This window comes from Ixodes scapularis, unplaced genomic scaffold (genome assembly GCF_016920785.2).
Source record: "Ixodes scapularis isolate PalLabHiFi unplaced genomic scaffold, ASM1692078v2 PGA_scaffold8__174_contigs__length_109621045, whole genome shotgun sequence".
In the NCBI taxonomy this organism is placed as follows: Eukaryota; Metazoa; Arthropoda; class Arachnida; order Ixodida; family Ixodidae; genus Ixodes; species Ixodes scapularis.
In genome coordinates, this window is record NW_024609883.1 from 27,500,038 (window position 1) to 27,518,160 (window position 18,123).

The window sequence follows — 18,123 nt, forward strand, 5'->3', positions numbered from 1 at the left end:
AGCCGCAGTGAGATCCTTTCCTGGAACGTAGGAAATGGTATAGGTGTATCTCATGAGACGCATTCGCATCCTCTGGAGCCGTGGCGTTAAGTCGTCGAGTCTTTTGGATCCGAAAATTGAAACCAGGGGTTTGTGGTCAGTTTCGAGTTGGAAACTTCTCCCAATCAGGAAGTCTCGGAACTTTTCACATGCCCAAACTAGGGCGAGGCCTTCCTTTTCAATTTGCGTGTAGCGGCGCTCGGTGTCGGTAAGGACTCTGGATGCATACGCGACGACCTTGAAGTGTCCGTTTCCTGCTTTTGTCTCAGGACGGCACCAAGGCCGTACGACGACGCGTCAGCCGTGAGAACTGTCTGTTTGTTGGGGTCGTAGATGCCGAGTACAGGATCCGATGACAGGAGAGCCTTCCACTTTTTGAAGGCTTCTTCTTGGGGGCTTTCCCAGACGAAGTTCTGCTTCGACGACATCATTGACGACAATGGCCGCAACACTTCGGCCATGATGGGCACAAATCTTGCTAGATATGTTGCCATCCCCATCACGCGCCTCAGCCCTTTTTTAGAGGTAGGGTGGGGCATCTCGGCAATAGTACGAAGTTTTTCCCTGTCAGGCCGCACCTCGTCGTTTTCAAGGATGTGCCCCAAAAACGATATGCTGCGCTTGCTGAACTCGCATTTGTCCTTGTTCAGGGTAACTCCGGCTGCTCTGAGACGATCCATCACTTGTCGTAGTCGTTGGTCGTGCTGCTGTCTTGTCGACCCCCAGATGAGTACATCATCCATATGGCAGACGACTCCATCCAGACCTTCCAGGATCTGAGCCATGCGTCGCTGGAAGTGTTTGGGGGCGGAAGAGATGCCAAACGGCAAACGGTTAAAGCAGAAGCGTCCGAATGGCGTGATGAACGTAGTCAGGAGCTTGCTGCTTTCGCTGATTGGGATTTGCCAGAACCCAGAATTTGCGTCTATCTTAGAGAACATTTTTGCACCTTGTAGCATACCCAGAGTGTGTTCCACGGCAGGTATTGGATGCCATTCTCGCAGTATGTACCTGTTTAGTTCTGTGAAGTCCACGCAAATGCGGAGCGCCCCAGATGATTTTGGCACAACTACCATTGGCGCGCACTAAGATGTTGGCTCCATTACTGGTGATATCGCTCCTTCGTTCTGCATGCGTCGAAGTTCCTGCCTTGTTTTCTCGTACAACGGCAGCGGTACCCTCCGAGGAGACGTCAGCGCGAAAGGCTTAGCTTCTGGCTGTAGCTTGACGTCGTATTCATCTTTCAAGGTTCCTAGACCTTGGAAGAGGTCAGGGTACTCGGATTCGACGTTTCCTTTTTCGATAACGCCGATGCGTGCAGCGAGTTCAGTTAGAACATCAAGCTTCTCGATGGCAGGCTTGCCTAGAAGTGGTGACTTTAGGCTCTGAAGTACGTAAACTTCTTCAATGCTTGTTCGTCTGTTGAAAGTCATGTGCACCTGGGCCGTGCCGACAACGATAAGTGACTTACCGTTGGGGCCGTCGAGGGGCCGTTTCGCTGGCTGGAGCTGCACACCTTCGAACAGATGGCGGAAAAGGCCTTCTGGAAGCACTGTTTCATCCGCTCCTGTGTCGGCTTTGAATACAACTTCCTTGTTATTGACGACCACTGTGACGTCCCAGTTTGAAGACCTTCCATGGCTTGTGAGACCGAGGAAGCCTGGTTCTTGCTCTTGAACGTTGCGTACAGCTGGCGCCGACTGACAGACGGTGGCGAAGTGTCCTTTCTTTGAGCACTGTCTGCAAGTAGCGTCTTTTGCCGGACATGCATTCTTTGAATGTCGTTCGCGACCACACCAGCCGCAAGAGCTTGTCTGGTTCTTGCCTTTTAGGACCTTTGCAGTCGTTGACGGTAGAGGGCTCGATGCACCAGCGGGGCTTTTTGCGAGGGTCTTCCGTGAGGACGGTCGATGTTTCCCGGTCAGCACGTTGTCTATGGTGACTTTGCTTAATGGCTCCTTGTGCATTACTGCTTGTTGCAGATGGACGGCCTCGTGTTGGCGTGCCACAGTCAATGCTTTCGTATAACTTAGATCCGCATCGAGCTGCAGTTTTTCAGAAACTTTCCTGTCTTTGAGGCCAACGACGAGCCTATCTCGGATTAGCTCCTCTCGAAGGACTCCGTAGTTCCAGGTCTCTGCCAGAGCATGTAAAGCCGTAACGAAATCTTCGACGGACTCACCGTCCTGCTGAATTCGTGTGTTGAAACGTGCCCTTTCAAAGATAATGTTCCGACGGGGAATGAAGTAGGTGTCGAACTTGCTCAGGACTAGATCGAACTTCTTCTGTTCAGCATCGCTGAGCTTGAACGTGTTGAACACCTCTTCAGCCTGTGTACCCATCAGGTAAACTAGTATGTCGACTTGGCTGGCTTCTGGCCTGTCGCTCAGTCCCGATGCCGTCTGGTAGCGAAGAAATTGTTTCTTCCACGTAGGCCAATCATTGGGATTCGCGAAGGCAAACGGCTCCAGTGGCGTAATCTGGAACGACGTCATGGTCACGGGCGTTTTGTATCCTAGCTGCGGACCTGAAGCTTGGCTGTGGCCAGGTGTATCGGCGCTGTCAGCGTTTGACGAATCAGAAACTCCAGCTTGAAACGTTGCCATTGCTGACCTTGGACGTTCGCAGGTTACCGCGAAGATACATCATCATCAGGCTGGCTCACTTCTGACACCATGTTTTATTCTACGGGGCGCAGAATGAAAGAGACATAGTCGCGGTGGACTAGCAAGACAAAAGGGTTTATCTTACACTAAGGTCAGCAACGTATGAACAAAAAGAACACCAACCAGTCCACCATGCCAAGCCATGCACAAAACCGCGAGAGTCTCACCGCGCGTGAACAACCTCGACGTCTTTTTCTTACGCGCGTGAACTCCGACATGCTATATCCAACATATGTCATATCCTATCTTGGTGTAGTCGTAAGTTCAGATACAACATGGATTAACCAGATTAGCTCCATTTCTTCGGATGCAGCAAAAACACTTGTTTATACATCCGACGTCCAAAAATTTTTAAATTGGCACTAGAGATTTTTATTTATCCGAAATCGAAATACACCGCTGCAATCTGGAATTCACCAGAACTAATTGTCACCTAGCTTGAAGTGGACCATAACTGAGAAGCCCAGTACATTTTAGCCAACTACGATAATACAGCTAGGGCAGTGTCTTCTGCACAACAAAGACAAGCTCGGATTTATCTGCTCTTGAAGCACGCCGATAGATAGTGGGTCTCCGATTAATCTGGAAGCTTTCTTGCCGTCATCCCACGGTTACAAGTTCGTTCCTGCAAATTGGTCATCGCGTCGCATCAACCACTCCCGTAATTTCCAGCACACATCCAGTTCCACTAACACACAGGCAAGTAGCTCGCGCCACCTGGCCCGACTAAGAAGCATTGCCGCATAACGTCAACGTTGACGGTCGGCACTCGCAGGCGTGGCCAACACGAAGTGCTGGAGGTACTCCTCGCTCACGATGGGCCTCATCGAAAACACAAAGCTATGTTCACTTCCTCCAAAAGTGGCGGCCTGCAGCAGAATGAGCACCTGCCACACCCACCACCGCTGCCACGGCACGGCACTTCTAAGACGACGTCGGGCAGAAATTAAGGGACCGCTTTTGAGGACGCGGTAAGCGCACCGGTCGAAGACGCGTCCCGGGCAACAGAGCGGCGGCAGAGCGCACCTTGTGTCCCAGGGCCTTGGCCTCGGCCAGCTGCTCCCCGAGCCAGGAAAGCTGGTCGTCTGCGCTGACGTTGGCAGCGGGGGCCTGGTTGCCCGTGTACCAGAGCACGCTGTTCAGGCACACCAGCCGCACGGACCCGCGCACCGTCCAGCTGTAGTAGCCCCCTGGAACGGACAGCGCTCGTTCTTGGTAAATGCCAAAACCTCCGCACTTCGAGCATCCGCTTCGAGCATGCGCCTGATGCGAGTACAGCGTCGGCATTCGCCACACGCTTGATTCTAAAATTATTTGATGCGCTAGGCGTTGGCGCTTGGCGCGAACTCTGGTCCAATTGCACCTTCGCGCGAACCGTCCCCAACTGCCGTTCTTGGTGGCAAATGGTACAACCAGACATTGTTTACATGATAACCACTAGCAGAGAAACGCCCTCCGCATTTTTTATACAGCGTCGACGACGCTCCTCTTCATTAAAAGGTGAAACTATATAAATATCTAGAAATTTGCTTCGTAATCTTACATGGGTAACGACATTTCCACCGCTGCATCCTAAGCAACTAACAAGTTCTGGTATTTGAAAAAAAAAAAAAAAGCTAACGTAGACGCAAAATTACTAGCATAAAAGAGATCAGCTTGTCCCATCATCGACTAAGGCTGGTTCACACGCTCGCGTTTGGCTGCAACCAAGCATGTAGCGCAGCCTCGTGCACCCTGGTGATCACTTACGACATGCTGGTGCCGTCTGCCCTCCCAATTGCTCGCGAGGGTACACAATTGGGAGGAAGCACTAGACTACACGACGCACTCGGTGGCAACCAGATGCAAGAGTCTGAACCAGCCTTTAGACAAAAAAAAATTTGATCTCTGGCAACCAGACCCATTTTCGGTAAATTTCGCTCGGACGTTCGCCGTCGCGGCAATGCAGATGACACGAACCAGCCTCGCTCGAAAAAAGAGGGAAATCTGCGCTAAATTCCTCGCTTCAAATTACTGATGATTGAAAATTTATGAAGAAAAGTAACTACAGTAGTCCATGCGAGTTTAGAGCTGCGATCGATACAGGCTACCAGAAAATACCGGGAAAGCATCCACTCGAAATTTGGAGCTAATCGCATAAAAATGGGCGATGGGCGCTTGTCCATTCATCAATTTTACATATAAACGTACCCCGCATCTTTTCTCAGATCTTACTAATTAGGGAATAGGTGCTTAGTGTAGGACGGCCGGATGCGCGGAATTCTGAGGTTCATACCTAAAAATTAACGATGTGGAAATTGTTTTTCTTCCAAAGACTTGGTCGTTTTTTGTGTGCTGCATTCAAATGGGAGTCTACGTGATAACATTATCGCCGCACATCTGTAGGGTTCATTCTCATTTAAACAACCACATTGTACGAGTTAGATCGTATGCTAGACATAAATCACACACTTTTGTAACTTTCAAACTAGCCTGTGTACGAGATACTTAGGCATTTTTGAATATAATTGTGGCCACGCGCACCCCCAAATTAATGCTTTAAAACAAAAGAATCCCCACAACCAAGTTCCAGATTAGAAAGATGGCAGTATTTCTAAAACACTGAGGCATTCCTTAGATTCCAAACGTTCCGCATGCAGAATGTATTAGGGATATACAAGGTGTCCCAGACAACTCGCACCAGACTTTACAAAAAAACGGAGCGCTCTGCGAGAGTGAAACCAAGTGTAGGCTGTTAGTAAGCGTTTCGGGAAATTGCACAATTTCTTTTAGTGTGCCTAGTTATTCGGTTAATTAAGACTAATTAGCTTCTTTTTTTATTCATTGTTTAAGAGCCGAGGCATGAATTGGAAAGCTGTAGGGCGCATTGAGAAACACCCAATTAAGGTGTTCTCTACATGATATGCTTTGCACGCTTCTCTTTAGCTTCGATGAAGACTGGGAAGGGTACGACCCAAAAGAGCTCACTTCGACACATCCGAAGGACCCGGGCCAAGCAACTCAAGCGCTGCCTCACGCAGGAAGCCAACCCCTTTCCCAATGGTTTCAAAAGATGCCAGACGGACGTGTCTGCACCAGAGGCACGACGACGCCTCACCTCTGGCAACTGTGGGAGAATGCCATGAAAGTGAAACGAGACTCAGACTACGTGCCCTCCGGCCCAAGGTGCCCGTAGCGCGACGGACCCATACCGCCTGAGCTTCGTCACATCCCGCGGGAATACAAGTCTTTCTTCGCGAGGAAGCCCGGGAAAACCTCGGCCCTGAAGACCGGCCCGGATACCTCCAATCCAGAACCAAGACAACAAGAGACTCCGATAGGAGGTTCAAGGTGCTACGATCGGTTTTCAGCTTCCTCGAGATGAGCAGCCTCGGCACCCGCCTCTAACGGAGCCTTCACCTGCAAGCTACGCCGGAGTGCAACCGCTTGTTCAAGGCACCAATAAATGTTCATTCCATTCCATTCACCCCCCCCCAAAAAAAGGCCGCAAAAAAAAAAAAAATTGTGTTTACGCATTTGCGCAGTGCATTTGCAGCGCTATCAGACGTGCTCCGAAGGAACAAGGTCCACCTTATCACTGGCGTGCTGTTTGAGGCAGGGCCTTGTGTTAGGGTAATCCCCGAAAATAAGCGTGAGCACACGCTGCCGCAAAGCCCTGTCATAAGCCAGTGATAAGGTGGACTTTGCACCTTCAGGGCATGTCAGAGAGCACTGCAAGCGCGATGCACAGGCGCACTATCATGTGGTCTTTTTTTATATATTTCGCAGGCTTCCTTTGTAGACTAATAAAAAGAAGCATGCAAAGCATATCACGAAGGCAACACCTTAATTGTGCGTTTCTCAATGTGTTCTACAACTTTCCAATTCACACCTCGGCTTTTAAATTAATAATAAAAAGAACTAATTAGTCTTAATGAACTGAGTAACTAGGCACACACAAAAAAAATTGTGCAATTTCCCAAAACGTTTACTAACAACATACAGTTGGTTTTACTCTTGCAGAGTGCCCTGTTCTTTTTCTTTTTGTAAAGTTTGGTGCAAGTTATCTGAGACACCATGTATTCGCAAACCTGCAGTGCGATAGTGTGACCTCACGCTTTCGAGTCTAGTGTCATTTGACCCCCATTCCGTTTTTTTGGGCTGAACATCCGTAATATGATAATTCTGAAATGTTGCCCACCCTCTCCGATTCCCCCTGGAAGTCTGTCATGCGATGTCCGACTGGAATGACATCAACTGCGCGATCTACGATACCGGTACGTGTGGCAAGCATGTTTGCAGGGATTTCGTGTTTATCAAACCGTGACACATGAATCTGCTGCATCAGCGATCTGCACTATCCATTCCCATGACATACGCAAGGTCATAGCTCGTTCCCGTATATTTTTGTCCGTGATGTGCCCACATGATGTTGGTTCTCCTAACACGCAAGCTTGTAGCGGCTTCCCACGTGTTTTTGTGCCGTAGAACGCAAATCTACTGCATCTGCGGTATCTATTCCCATGACATGCGAGTTCGTAGCTGGTTCCTGCATTTCTTAGTCTGCAATCTGCACGCATGACACTGGTTTCCGTGATAGGCGAGTTAGTAGCAGTCTCCGGCGTGTTATCACACCGTGCAACAGGAATCTGCTGCGTCTGCAAAAAGTCACAGGGTCTCTGATGTTTTTTCTAAGACGACTTGAAGGTGAAAGCCCAAGCACTGATGTAAAGGTTCTAGCGAACCTCCGAAGACAGCGCGCTCTCTCACGACGCACTTTTGGCGTGTTTTTGTAGTTTTCCATGTCGTCGACAAGTTTTCGCTCAAGGACTTTGAAGGTTGACTGAACGACAAGACATATAAGGCTTTCGCCTTAATATCCCTTCCATGACATGCAAGTTTGTAACTGGTTCCCATGTCTTTTAGTCGGCGATCTGCACGCACCATACCGGTTCCCGTGATATGCGAGTTTGTAGCAGTTTCCCGTGTATTTATCGCACCGTGGTACGAGAATCTTCTGCGGCTGCGGTATCCGTTCTTGTAACATGCGAGTTTGTAGCTGGTTCCTTTATTTTTTAGTCTGCAATCTGTGCACGGGATACCGGTTTCGTGATATGAGACCCATGTTGAATTAACCTAAGACTGGTGTAGAGAAGAAACATTAAAACATAGAAGACACAGAAAATAGACAGGGCGACGTCTTATACTCAGCTAACTCGTTTATTTAGCTAACCTCGTTATATAATCTCAACCTCAAGGTCATCACCCACCAACACAAAAGGACGAAGTCCATACAGTTCAAGTGCCAGTCTCCGTCATACAATGTAAACATGTGGACAACCTTACAAGTTGACTTAATAAGGCAACATCCATCCTCCTTTTAAGCTTGAACAAAAGGATCTCTCTCCCCTTCTATTCTAAACACAGTTCCCACTTCTGATTCAAAAGACGCCCACTCCACCTACTACGCCCCAAAAAAGACCGAAACAACCTTTGGGCCAACACACATCAGGAACCAAAAAGCAGCAAAAAAAGTGTTCTTTGCAATCATTTTGGACAATCACAATCGGGGGTTCCCAATTCACACTTCAAAATACATACAAAAAAAAATTGTCATTAAATTTCTAAAAGCTTTTTGAATTGCTTCCGAACTGTAGCAAAGCCTGACTTATACAATGACCCAACGATTTGTTCTGCACAGTCTCTTTGTGTATGATCGCAGTCTCCGACCAGAGTGCCGTGCAGTTGTTACATTCATGGATACATTTCGCAATTTCTATATCTTGTGCATTGTTCTTCTTCACATTTTTTTAATGTTTGTTTAATGTCATTGATGCAGCGTGACGTCTGTATTTTGCGAGAATGATGTTGTGTATGAAATATCCTTGGAATGTGTGTACATAGGACAGACGTCACGCAGCATCAATGACAGATTAAATGAACATAAAAGAAATGTAAAGAACAATGCACAGGGGTGAGACAGGTGAAACAGGTTCTGGAGCAATTTTTGGAGCAGAAAAATCTGGATTTTGGAGCAGCATAGGAGCACAAAATTCTTGTTTTGGAGTAGCAGTTTATGCATTTTGAAGCAACTTCGAAGCACAAAAGTCTACAGTTTGGAGCAGATTAGGAGCAGAAAATGTTAGAGCAGCTTATCAGCAATTTGAATCATAAAATATCTAATATAAATCACATAAATCAGATTTTTCTTTTTTAATCATTACTTTTGTCCACCCTGGTTCTAATAAGTCATCAGCGCCGATATGCACCCAGATAAAATATATATAAAGAAATAGAAAAAATAAAACGGAAAAGGCAAACGCGAGTTTCGTGCGCATAGATGAGGACAAGAAACACAGGCTTGCTGCAAAGTGAGGTGGGCACCCGGTACCTCAAGCTTATACGAACTGGTGCCAAAGTGCAATTGTAGTGCAACTTTTTAAAGCGGTGATTTGAGAGCATGAACAGAAAAACACGGTCTACTACAACTAGACATCCATGCACGCTCGTAGAAAGCACGTGCAGAGAGAGAAAAAAACTCCCCACAAAAGTGAGTCACAAGGAAAATAGTGAATTGGTAGAAAAACTATGAGCACCACATGCACGCTAAATACGGGTGCGCGACCGATTCATTCGATTGCTCACGCACTGGAAGCACCTGTGGGATAACCGAAAGCAAACACGGCGGCGGCAGCGGCGGCCATTTTGACGAGATAACAGACACGAATGAACAATTACACAATGGAGGCGCTCAATAGCACTTTTAAGAAAAGGTTTACTCTCAAAACGAAACAGATACTCAAGTTTTCCCAACTTGATAGCCTGTGCGTCGTGGCTCCTGCGGCCAGACAGCGAGACCGCGTGACAGCGCACCGGTACCATGCAGCCACAAATGAGAGTGGAAAGTAGAAGGGAAATCGGGAAAAGACGCATATCATAGGTATAGAAGGGTACTGGAGCTGAAACCTTCGAATCTGGCAGTTGCTTGCGCCACCCTGTACCCATGCCATGTACTTTACTACGACGGGATTGAATGTTACCAACCAAGCTCTCGTTTCCCGCTAAATCTAGCGCCGCTGCAGGTTTTTTTTTTTGTTTTTGAGTTACTTTGGCGTAGTGTTGTGCAATTTCGACCGATTTAACGTTTCTGGCGCAACTAGGCGCAGAAAATTGGGTTTGTATCAAAATGGCGCAATTGGCGCAGATGTCACACCGCTGAATGCACAAAACATGAAGATCGCGAAATATATCCACGAATGTAACAACTGCACGGCACTCTGGTCGGAGACTGAAATCATACAGAAAGAGAGGAACGATGTAAAGAGGGTAGTAAGGGAGACTGTGCGGATAAAATCTCTAGGTAATTGTATCAGTCAGGCTTCGCTACAGTTTGGAAGTAAGTCAAAAAGCTTTTTAAAAATGTAATGTCAATTTTTTTTGTGTGTGCATTTCAAAGTGGGAATTGCGAACCCCTGATTGTGATTGTCCAAAATGACTGTAAAGCACACTTTTTTTTTATGCTTTTTGGTCCCTGACATGTGTTGGCCCAAAGGCCGTTTCGGTGTGTTTTTGGGGTTAGTAGCCTAGGCGAAAATCAGTCCATTTCCAGCTGGATTATGTAACTGGAAATGAGGCAGTCCAGCTGGCTTCCAGCTGGAGCCAGCTAGGATCCAGCTGGAGCCAGCTGTAGCCAGCTGGAAGTGGACTGATTTTCACCTGGGAGGGTAGAGAGGGCGTCTTTTGAATCAGAAGTGGGAACTGTGTTTAGAATAGGAGGGGGGGAGAGATCCTTTTGTTCAAGTCTGAAGGAGGATGGTGTTGCCTTACTGTGTCGACCTGTAAGGTTGTCCACATTCCTACATTGTGTGATGGAGACAGTGGTGCTTGAACAGTATAGACTTCGTCCTTCTGTGTTGGTGGCGACGACTTTGAGATTGAGACTGTATAAGAAGGTGGACTAAATAAACAGGTTAGCTGAGTTTGAAACGTCGTCCTGTCTATATTCTGTCTCTTTTATGTTTTGATTTTTCTTCTCTACCCCAGTCTCGGGTTAATTCAACATGGCCAACATTCACCAGCTCGCCCGCACCCTTGCCATATTTCTCTGTGATATGAGAGTTTGTAGCAGTCGTGTTTATCGCACCGTGAAACACCAATCTGCTGTGTTCGCATGTTCTGTAGTATTCGTCTCCGCGATAGAAGTTTGCAGCGAATTCCAGCATGTTCATCCCCGTAGAACATGAATTTTCAGTGTCCACAATTTGTGTTATGAGTTCCTATTCTCTATTGTAATGCTTGCTCGCTCGCTCGCTCTCTCTCTCTCCCTCTCTCCCTCCCTATTATTATATATCTTTTATTTTTATCAAATTTCCCTGCCTCATCCCCAAAGATCATCCATCCTATATTTTTTAACATTCATCTCTTCATTTTTGGTGAGTATTCTTACCGGATTTCACCGTACTATACTCATTTTTACCCCAAGAAACGTAGTAAAAAAAGTATGGCTTCTCACGGAGCATTACTAATTTTCCTCTTTAAGCTTGTGAATTGAGATATGTATATGTGGGCGCATTTTAGATTAGACAAACGTTACCTTATCAAGACAGACACAGTTCAAGCGCCAAAAGCATTGCTTCTGCCTCCGACAACCAAATCTTGTAAGAACTACAGCACGCGGCGCATGAACATTGAGCAAAACTTCCTTTTTTCTTGAGGTAAAAACGGGTATACATAATAACATTGTTGACAGCAACGTCGCGTGACAGCCGGACACGTGACGTCGTGTAAAGGCTATTTTGTAAAGGCTACCTGGTAGTAAAGGCATCATATAAAGGCTACATAGTGCAAGACCTCTGTTTACAAAATGCTTTAAGGTCCACATTTACGAAAGGTTTCTACTTATGGAAACAAAGCCACAAGTTGCTGCACCGTATGGTCATGAAATGCCTTTTCACTTCATAAGAAGCGTTCCACCACGTTGGTGAACAGCATCTGCTACAATTCCATTAGTCTGCACGGGACACCCTTGGGCCATATAAAAAAAACACTACATCTCCCTTTCGGAGTCTCCCCAGTGGCACATATAAGGGCCATTTGGGCCACCGATCAACTTCTTTATCGCCATCTCCCCTTACGTCCAAATAAAGATTGGTAAATATTCTGGCTGGCACAGTCCATCGCGATACGGAAGAACTCGAGCGAGAGGAAAAACGATGCCCCGTGCGGTTAAAGGCATAGGGTGCAAGTTCATTCACATGGCATCCAGCGAGATTTCAAGCCGGAGGTATGTTGCATAGAACTGCCCCGTAAGACCAACACCACCCAGGTGACAAAGCCTGTGTACCACGTTGGCGTTAGTGGATCTCGTCCCAAGCAGCAAAAACGCCGAAGCTCTAGAGAGCCCTTGCAAGGCGGCAGACGCGTCTGCCTCCACGTCGTCACATGCTAGTGTCGCCCTCCTTGCAAGACTCCACAAGACTCCACGGTGGCGATGCCAACGCAACCTTTACTCCCTTTCACCTTACGTCCGGCCACAGTGGACGTTAAGAGCCACCCCGGCCAATCCAGCTCCATGAATGTAGCAGGTAACTGCACTTTTCGCTGTGTGTCATGGCGCTTCCTTTCGAAGGTCACGAGAGCCTCGCGCTGCCTCGGAGTGGCTCTGACGACTAGTAACGTCCGCCGTGGCCGGACATAAGGGGAAACGTAGTATAGGTGGCGACGCGTGAATCCACTCGCGACAACGTTTGAGGGGGGAAGGACACGGGCATGGTCTTTTAGGCGGTATCGAAGACGCGCCGACGGCAGTTTGGGAAAGAATTTGCCACTTGTGGACTGGGAAATCCGGTGGAGACGGAGCAACGCGAGGCAATGAAGCGGCACCTTTCTCGAAGGTGCTCCAGGCGGAGCTGGGCAGCAGCTTGTTTAGGTCTGCCTTGGAGAGGAAGCGGGACTGGTTGCCGGAGGGCATGTTGTTGGCCGGAGAGCAGTCATGGTTGCCCAGGGAGGGCACCACGGGGCAGCGGGGGAACGCCCGCTGCAGCAACTCCCCCAGCCAGCGGGTGGCCGCAAACACGTCGGACCACGGGAGGGCCCCCACGTGGGGAAGGTTGTCCCTGCGGAGTGCGGCGCTCAGTCTCCCCGGAGCCAGTTGCTCGGCGAACTACACTTCGGAGTAACGACACTTAAGCCATCTTGCCGCTTAAGATCATTTACTTTTGTTAAGCGTGTTGGTGATAAAGTTAAATTCTAGAAAGAATAAAACATGAAGAACTTATTCCAACCATTATCCAAAATCGCGGGGAATCCTTTTACATATTTCAGAAATGTTAAAACTATCCTCTACAGAGGAACATGTAGAGGAACATGAAAACCAGACTTCGAACTTTGCGAACTTGGACTTGGAAGAAATTAGAAATCTTCAATGTTTTTTTTTTTTTCTAGTTTAGCTCTAAAACAAAAATCGAAACGTTTGAACTTTATGTAGAAGGAAATTCGAAATCGTCGAACTTCAAATTCAAAGGAATTCGAAATCTTTGAATTTTTCAAACTTCAGATTTCAAGAAATTCAAAATTTTCTAATTTCTCAAGTTTCAAGCTAGGAAAGTTCGAAATCTTAGAATTTCTTGAACCTCAAGTAAACATATAGTCAAAATATTCTAACATGATTTTTTAGAAACCGTGAAAGCTTTGAACTTTACGCATTCAAAACTCCACGGTGTTTCGAAAATTGCAAACTTTTTGATTTCGAACCTCGGTATCATTCGAAAATATCAAAATCTTTAAAATTCGAAGCTCAGTTTGGTTCGAAAATATAAAAACCTTTCTAATTTGAACCTAGGGTGGTTCGCAACATCCCTAGTTATTTGCTGTGTGCATCACTCAAAAACTCGTTTATTTAGCTTCTCTACAGCATCATATTGTAAACCTATAATAGTTTCACAGAGAACAGGCACAAAATAAAGACATTCTCACCCACACCCGTGTCACTGTTTGACGCTGTGTCATCAAGCTTCTCTGCACACTAATGCGCTGCTCTTAAGGGAACCAGGGTAAGTCCTATACTCCCCGTGCATTTGAGGCCATGTTGAGGAAAATTTTTCTCGGTGACTATTAGGAGTATTCCTGTCATGTATATATCATTTTGTTCGAAATATTGTGTTTTATCTACTGAACTAGAATTATTTGAACCAAACTAAAATAAGTTTTTTTGTTTTGTTTTTTTATTCTAGTACTGAAATTTTAGTTTTTTTCATCTATTAAAAAAATTCTGGCTCAAAAAGTGCTAGGTGCATATTTTTAATTTTAGTTCAGTATTTTCAACACCCATGTAGGTGGAAGGAATAAAAAAAAAATCAACCCTCTATAATGTCAGGTTAAGGAAAAAATGGTACCTATGTACTAAAAAACACTGTTTTGAGATAATTGAGTTTAAAGTAGAAAACTGGTGAATAACAAATTTCTATTGGCACCAACAGCCTCGGAATCATTTTTGCAATAGCCGCCAGCTTGGAAGGAATTGCTAAAGTCATGTCTTCGCCTTTAGGCTTATTGCCTTGCTTGCCGAACCTCTTTTGTGACCTGCCGTGTGGCTTGATCGGTAAAGTATATATTCGAGTGACGTAAACTTCCCTCAGCCACTTGATGGTGTTCCACACAGGGTTCCATCCACAGGACTTCAAAACATTGTCTTGTGCAGTGCTACCACCATTGAATAAAAGAACAGCATCCAATGCCGCCATTTTGTCGTTACAAAAACACAAACGCTTGAATGTACACATGGTACACACCTGGAAAAAACATGTACAGCGTCTCGGGATCGTCTTGGTTGAAGAAAAGCTATGCAATAGTTGCCAGATAATTTTTTTTTTTTTAATTATCTGTTATCGAACAAGCTTTTAGGTCTGGTGTTGAATTTGTTTTGTTGGAAAAATCATCGATAAACAGGGAGCGTATCCCAAAAGGAGGCATGGTCACCTGCTACTTGCTTTCGGAAGAAGTGATTCTCAGCCCGAAATATAACTTTCTAAGGACACTCTTACAATGGAAAATGTGCAGAAAGAACTAAACTTTTGAAATTGCGAAAAAAACTAAAATCAATTTTTCTTCAATTTTATCTTACCCTGCGCCCTTAGTGGTAACTTTTCCTGACTTGGCCAACTTCTTTAATATTTCCCTGATGGTTCCCGACTTTTTTAAATGCCTTCAAATTTTGTGACAGTTCCAAATCGGTATTATCCTGAAATAAGCTTGAAAGCTGGGATAGTTGGCAATCACTGAGCATACCGAGGCATGCTCAGTGATTAGCACAAAGATGGGAAAAAGAACGGGACAGGACAGAGTGCTAACTTGCAACTAATGATTTTACAATAATCAAGGTAGGAAAAACTAAAGTGTGGCACTCTCACTGGGTGCTCTTCAATCAAAGTCCCTCTCCCCGACTAGCTACTTCTCTTTTCCAGGGAACCCTGCTATGGCCTCCTCCTCGTGTGCTTTCGAACTGTCACTTATGCCCAGGAGTGCGGCAGACATGAAATGGGCCGTGAATACTGTGGCGACAAGATCCGCATACGGTACTGGACAAAGCATGCAGTCCAGAGCGAGCTCGCTGGTACCTTGCAGCCACTCGACGTCAGCATCAAAACAGACGTTGAGATGAAATTCTACGGAATAAATGGCTGATGCAAACGCCGAAAGGCGCTTAAGGAACAGCTCAAAAGAACAGCTCTGGCCACTATTGACGTGGGTACGACTCGAGCGCCGAGGATACCGCAGGTTACAATGATCGAGACCGAAACAAAGGTGCTCGAGACCATTGCGTGCAATCGCGAGTACATCCATTTTTTTATGCACATCCAAAACTGTTTTGTTTTTATCTGTGTATGGGCCGCAGCTAAAATAATAACCCCAAAATATATTTTAAAAAAAAGAACTGTAGCCTTTACAAGCGTTTATACGGTATCTCTTGTGCTTTCTGCTTTCCAGGGAAGTTCGATAGCATGTCCTGGCTCAAATGTACTGTCAGCACAAAGTTAGCTTGGAAAGTGTTGGCACTACTCTAGCCGGCCACCGAAATTTGCCAGCCGCAGGGTCTGCCACCCTAGGCAGCTGCCCCCTCTCAGTATGTCCACCCCCGGCGCCATGGTGCCTAAAACGCGCATCCGAGTGGTGTGTTTACCACGTCCTAATGAGTAATTCCTCAATTTCCACCCTATGACATCATCGAAGTGTCACGCTGTCGCCAGCTGCAATCCTGGCGATGCAACTACGGCGGTGGTGGATGTGGCAGACGACACCCATTTGGCTGCGGGTCCCTCTCTAGCTGGCAGTCGACGAAAGCTCTGGCAGCCATGAGTTGGGAGCGCCGCGACAACAGCGACATTCCCGTTCGCTCGTATGTTTTACCGGGACTTGTAGCACCATCTGCCAGGATCGCTACGTCCAACAGCATGACACGCCGACTTCTGCGACGTCATTTGTCGTCACTTCGGGACCACTTTCGACCCATGAGCAGGAGAGGACGCTACACACACACCGATCAAAGACGCGTTCCGAGGCACCACACCGGCGTTTCCGGCCGTCTGGCCCTGAAAGGCACTGACCCCGTCCAGAGCACGAAGTCCGGGTCCGGCTCGATCCTGCGCATGGCAGCCACGGCCGACTCGACGAGCGGCCGGGGCGCGTCGCACTTGAAGTCGCCGTAGGGGCCGATGTCGTCCGAGCTCAGCTGGTTGGGCGTCGAGTGGCACATCGCCTCGCGCACCCCGTGCGTCGTGTAGTCTTTGTCGAAGTGGAAGTCGCTCACGTGCCAGAAGAACCCTGCACCAGACGGTCGTGTCTTTGTGATGTGGACGCCTCCGTCCCCCACCAAAATGGTATGTAATGCGAGTCGCGTGTAATAGTGAACCAAGGTCAAGGTCCCAAACAATGAACGAGCGCAGCCACGAAAGGCACCGTTTACCTGGGAAAAAGTTTCGCCTCCTTCGATTCCATATCTCTGGGTTATGAATTTCTTTTGAAATACATCACTCCAAGGATGGTCTAAAACACGTGTCCTCAAAGTGGGTTCCTAGGAACCCAAAAGTTCCCCAGACCACCCTTGTTTGTTCCAAGAGCTCTCAAATTTCCTCGACCATTCCCGTCCCCGAATAAAGTTTAAGTGCCATTAATGGTGCAATCAAATGAATTTCGGGCAAGGATAAATGATCAAAGATTGGGATATTACTAATCGTATACTGTTTAGTGGGCCAAAAGAAATAGGGTAGAAAGTCAAAAACCTGCTTTTTGGCACGAAAATTTGAAAATATAGCAAACCACTTTGTACATCCTTTCCTTCAAAAGCTCTCGTCACTTTCACTGCAATACATCCACGGTACCCAAAGCATGTCAGCCGGCCCCAGCTCACGCATTGGACTTGAGTTCCGAGTCACTGGGCCTACATGCTCGTCAACTATCAATTCGCCGACGAAGATCTGGATTCGCATTTGTGGAAAATAAGCGTCTTGAGGGCACTTATTATTGCAGTAAAACCTCGTTATAACAAGATGGGATATAACAAACTAAGGGATATAACAAAGCAATCATAATTCCCCTTGCTTGCCAATAGTGGGAGGAAATGGACAGTGGCTATAACAAACTAATGGTTATAACAAAATATTTACGAGCGCTTCTTCAACTTTGTTATAACGAGGTTTTACTGTACTTGCGAATGACAAGTTCTGTGGTTTAATTAACCCTCTAATGCCCACCGTATCATGCGCGCTACGACAACTTCTCAAATTAAAATAAGTTTCGGTTTGCATTCTTAACGAACCAATGCCCAGTGTATCGCTGATGATACATATTTCCCAAGTTTTCGCGTATTTTTAGTTCAAGTATTGCCCACGAGGGGGCTTCACGGCGTATTTGAAAATGGCGGAGCCGAGCTGCAGCGGTATGGCGATTAGAACGCGGACGTTCTACGGCCGATCTTCAAAAAATAAAGGTAAGATCATCGTTTTTTTGTGTGTTTTGTAAGCTAGGACAGTTCCTGAAGCCTCTGTACCACTTTTAACTGCGTATATATCTAAGTGGCGAGAAAGAAAACATAATATATCTTGCGTATCACGAGTGCTACTTTGGGCATTTGATATAGTCACGGACGCTCGTATCAGATATGCTACGAATTATACTTTGGCGCCACTACATGAACTGTGAATTATTTTTTTGCAGCCCAGTCACCCCGAGACATTCTCAGCTGCATGCCATCGGGCGACGAGAGTGACTTTGGAGATTTGAGTGACGATGGTGACACAGAAGACGTTTTAGACACTAGAAGTACCCCTCCTGATCCTGCCGAGCCTTCTGGAGATGACTCTTCCGATGATGAAATGGACTCTAGCAGCGGCTCACACTGCGGCACAGGCTCCATTGACAGAGGCCATTGGAGGAGGAACCTGCT

General features: G+C 46.7%; 1 protein-coding gene across 1 annotated transcript in view; it reads right to left on the minus strand.

Annotated features, from left to right (window-relative positions):
• LOC115325686 (acid sphingomyelinase-like phosphodiesterase 3b) overlaps positions 1 to 18,123 on the minus strand; it is a 39,487-nt gene that overhangs the window by 12,840 nt on the left and 8,524 nt on the right. Inside the window, exons 2-4 of the mRNA XM_029986394.3 lie at positions 16,286 to 16,502; positions 12,567 to 12,799; positions 3,732 to 3,895 (exon numbers count right to left, since the gene is read on the minus strand). Coding sequence (XP_029842254.2) covers positions 3,732 to 3,895; positions 12,567 to 12,799; positions 16,286 to 16,502 — 614 coding nt within the window. The remainder of the gene's footprint in view (positions 1 to 3,731; positions 3,896 to 12,566; positions 12,800 to 16,285; positions 16,503 to 18,123) is intronic.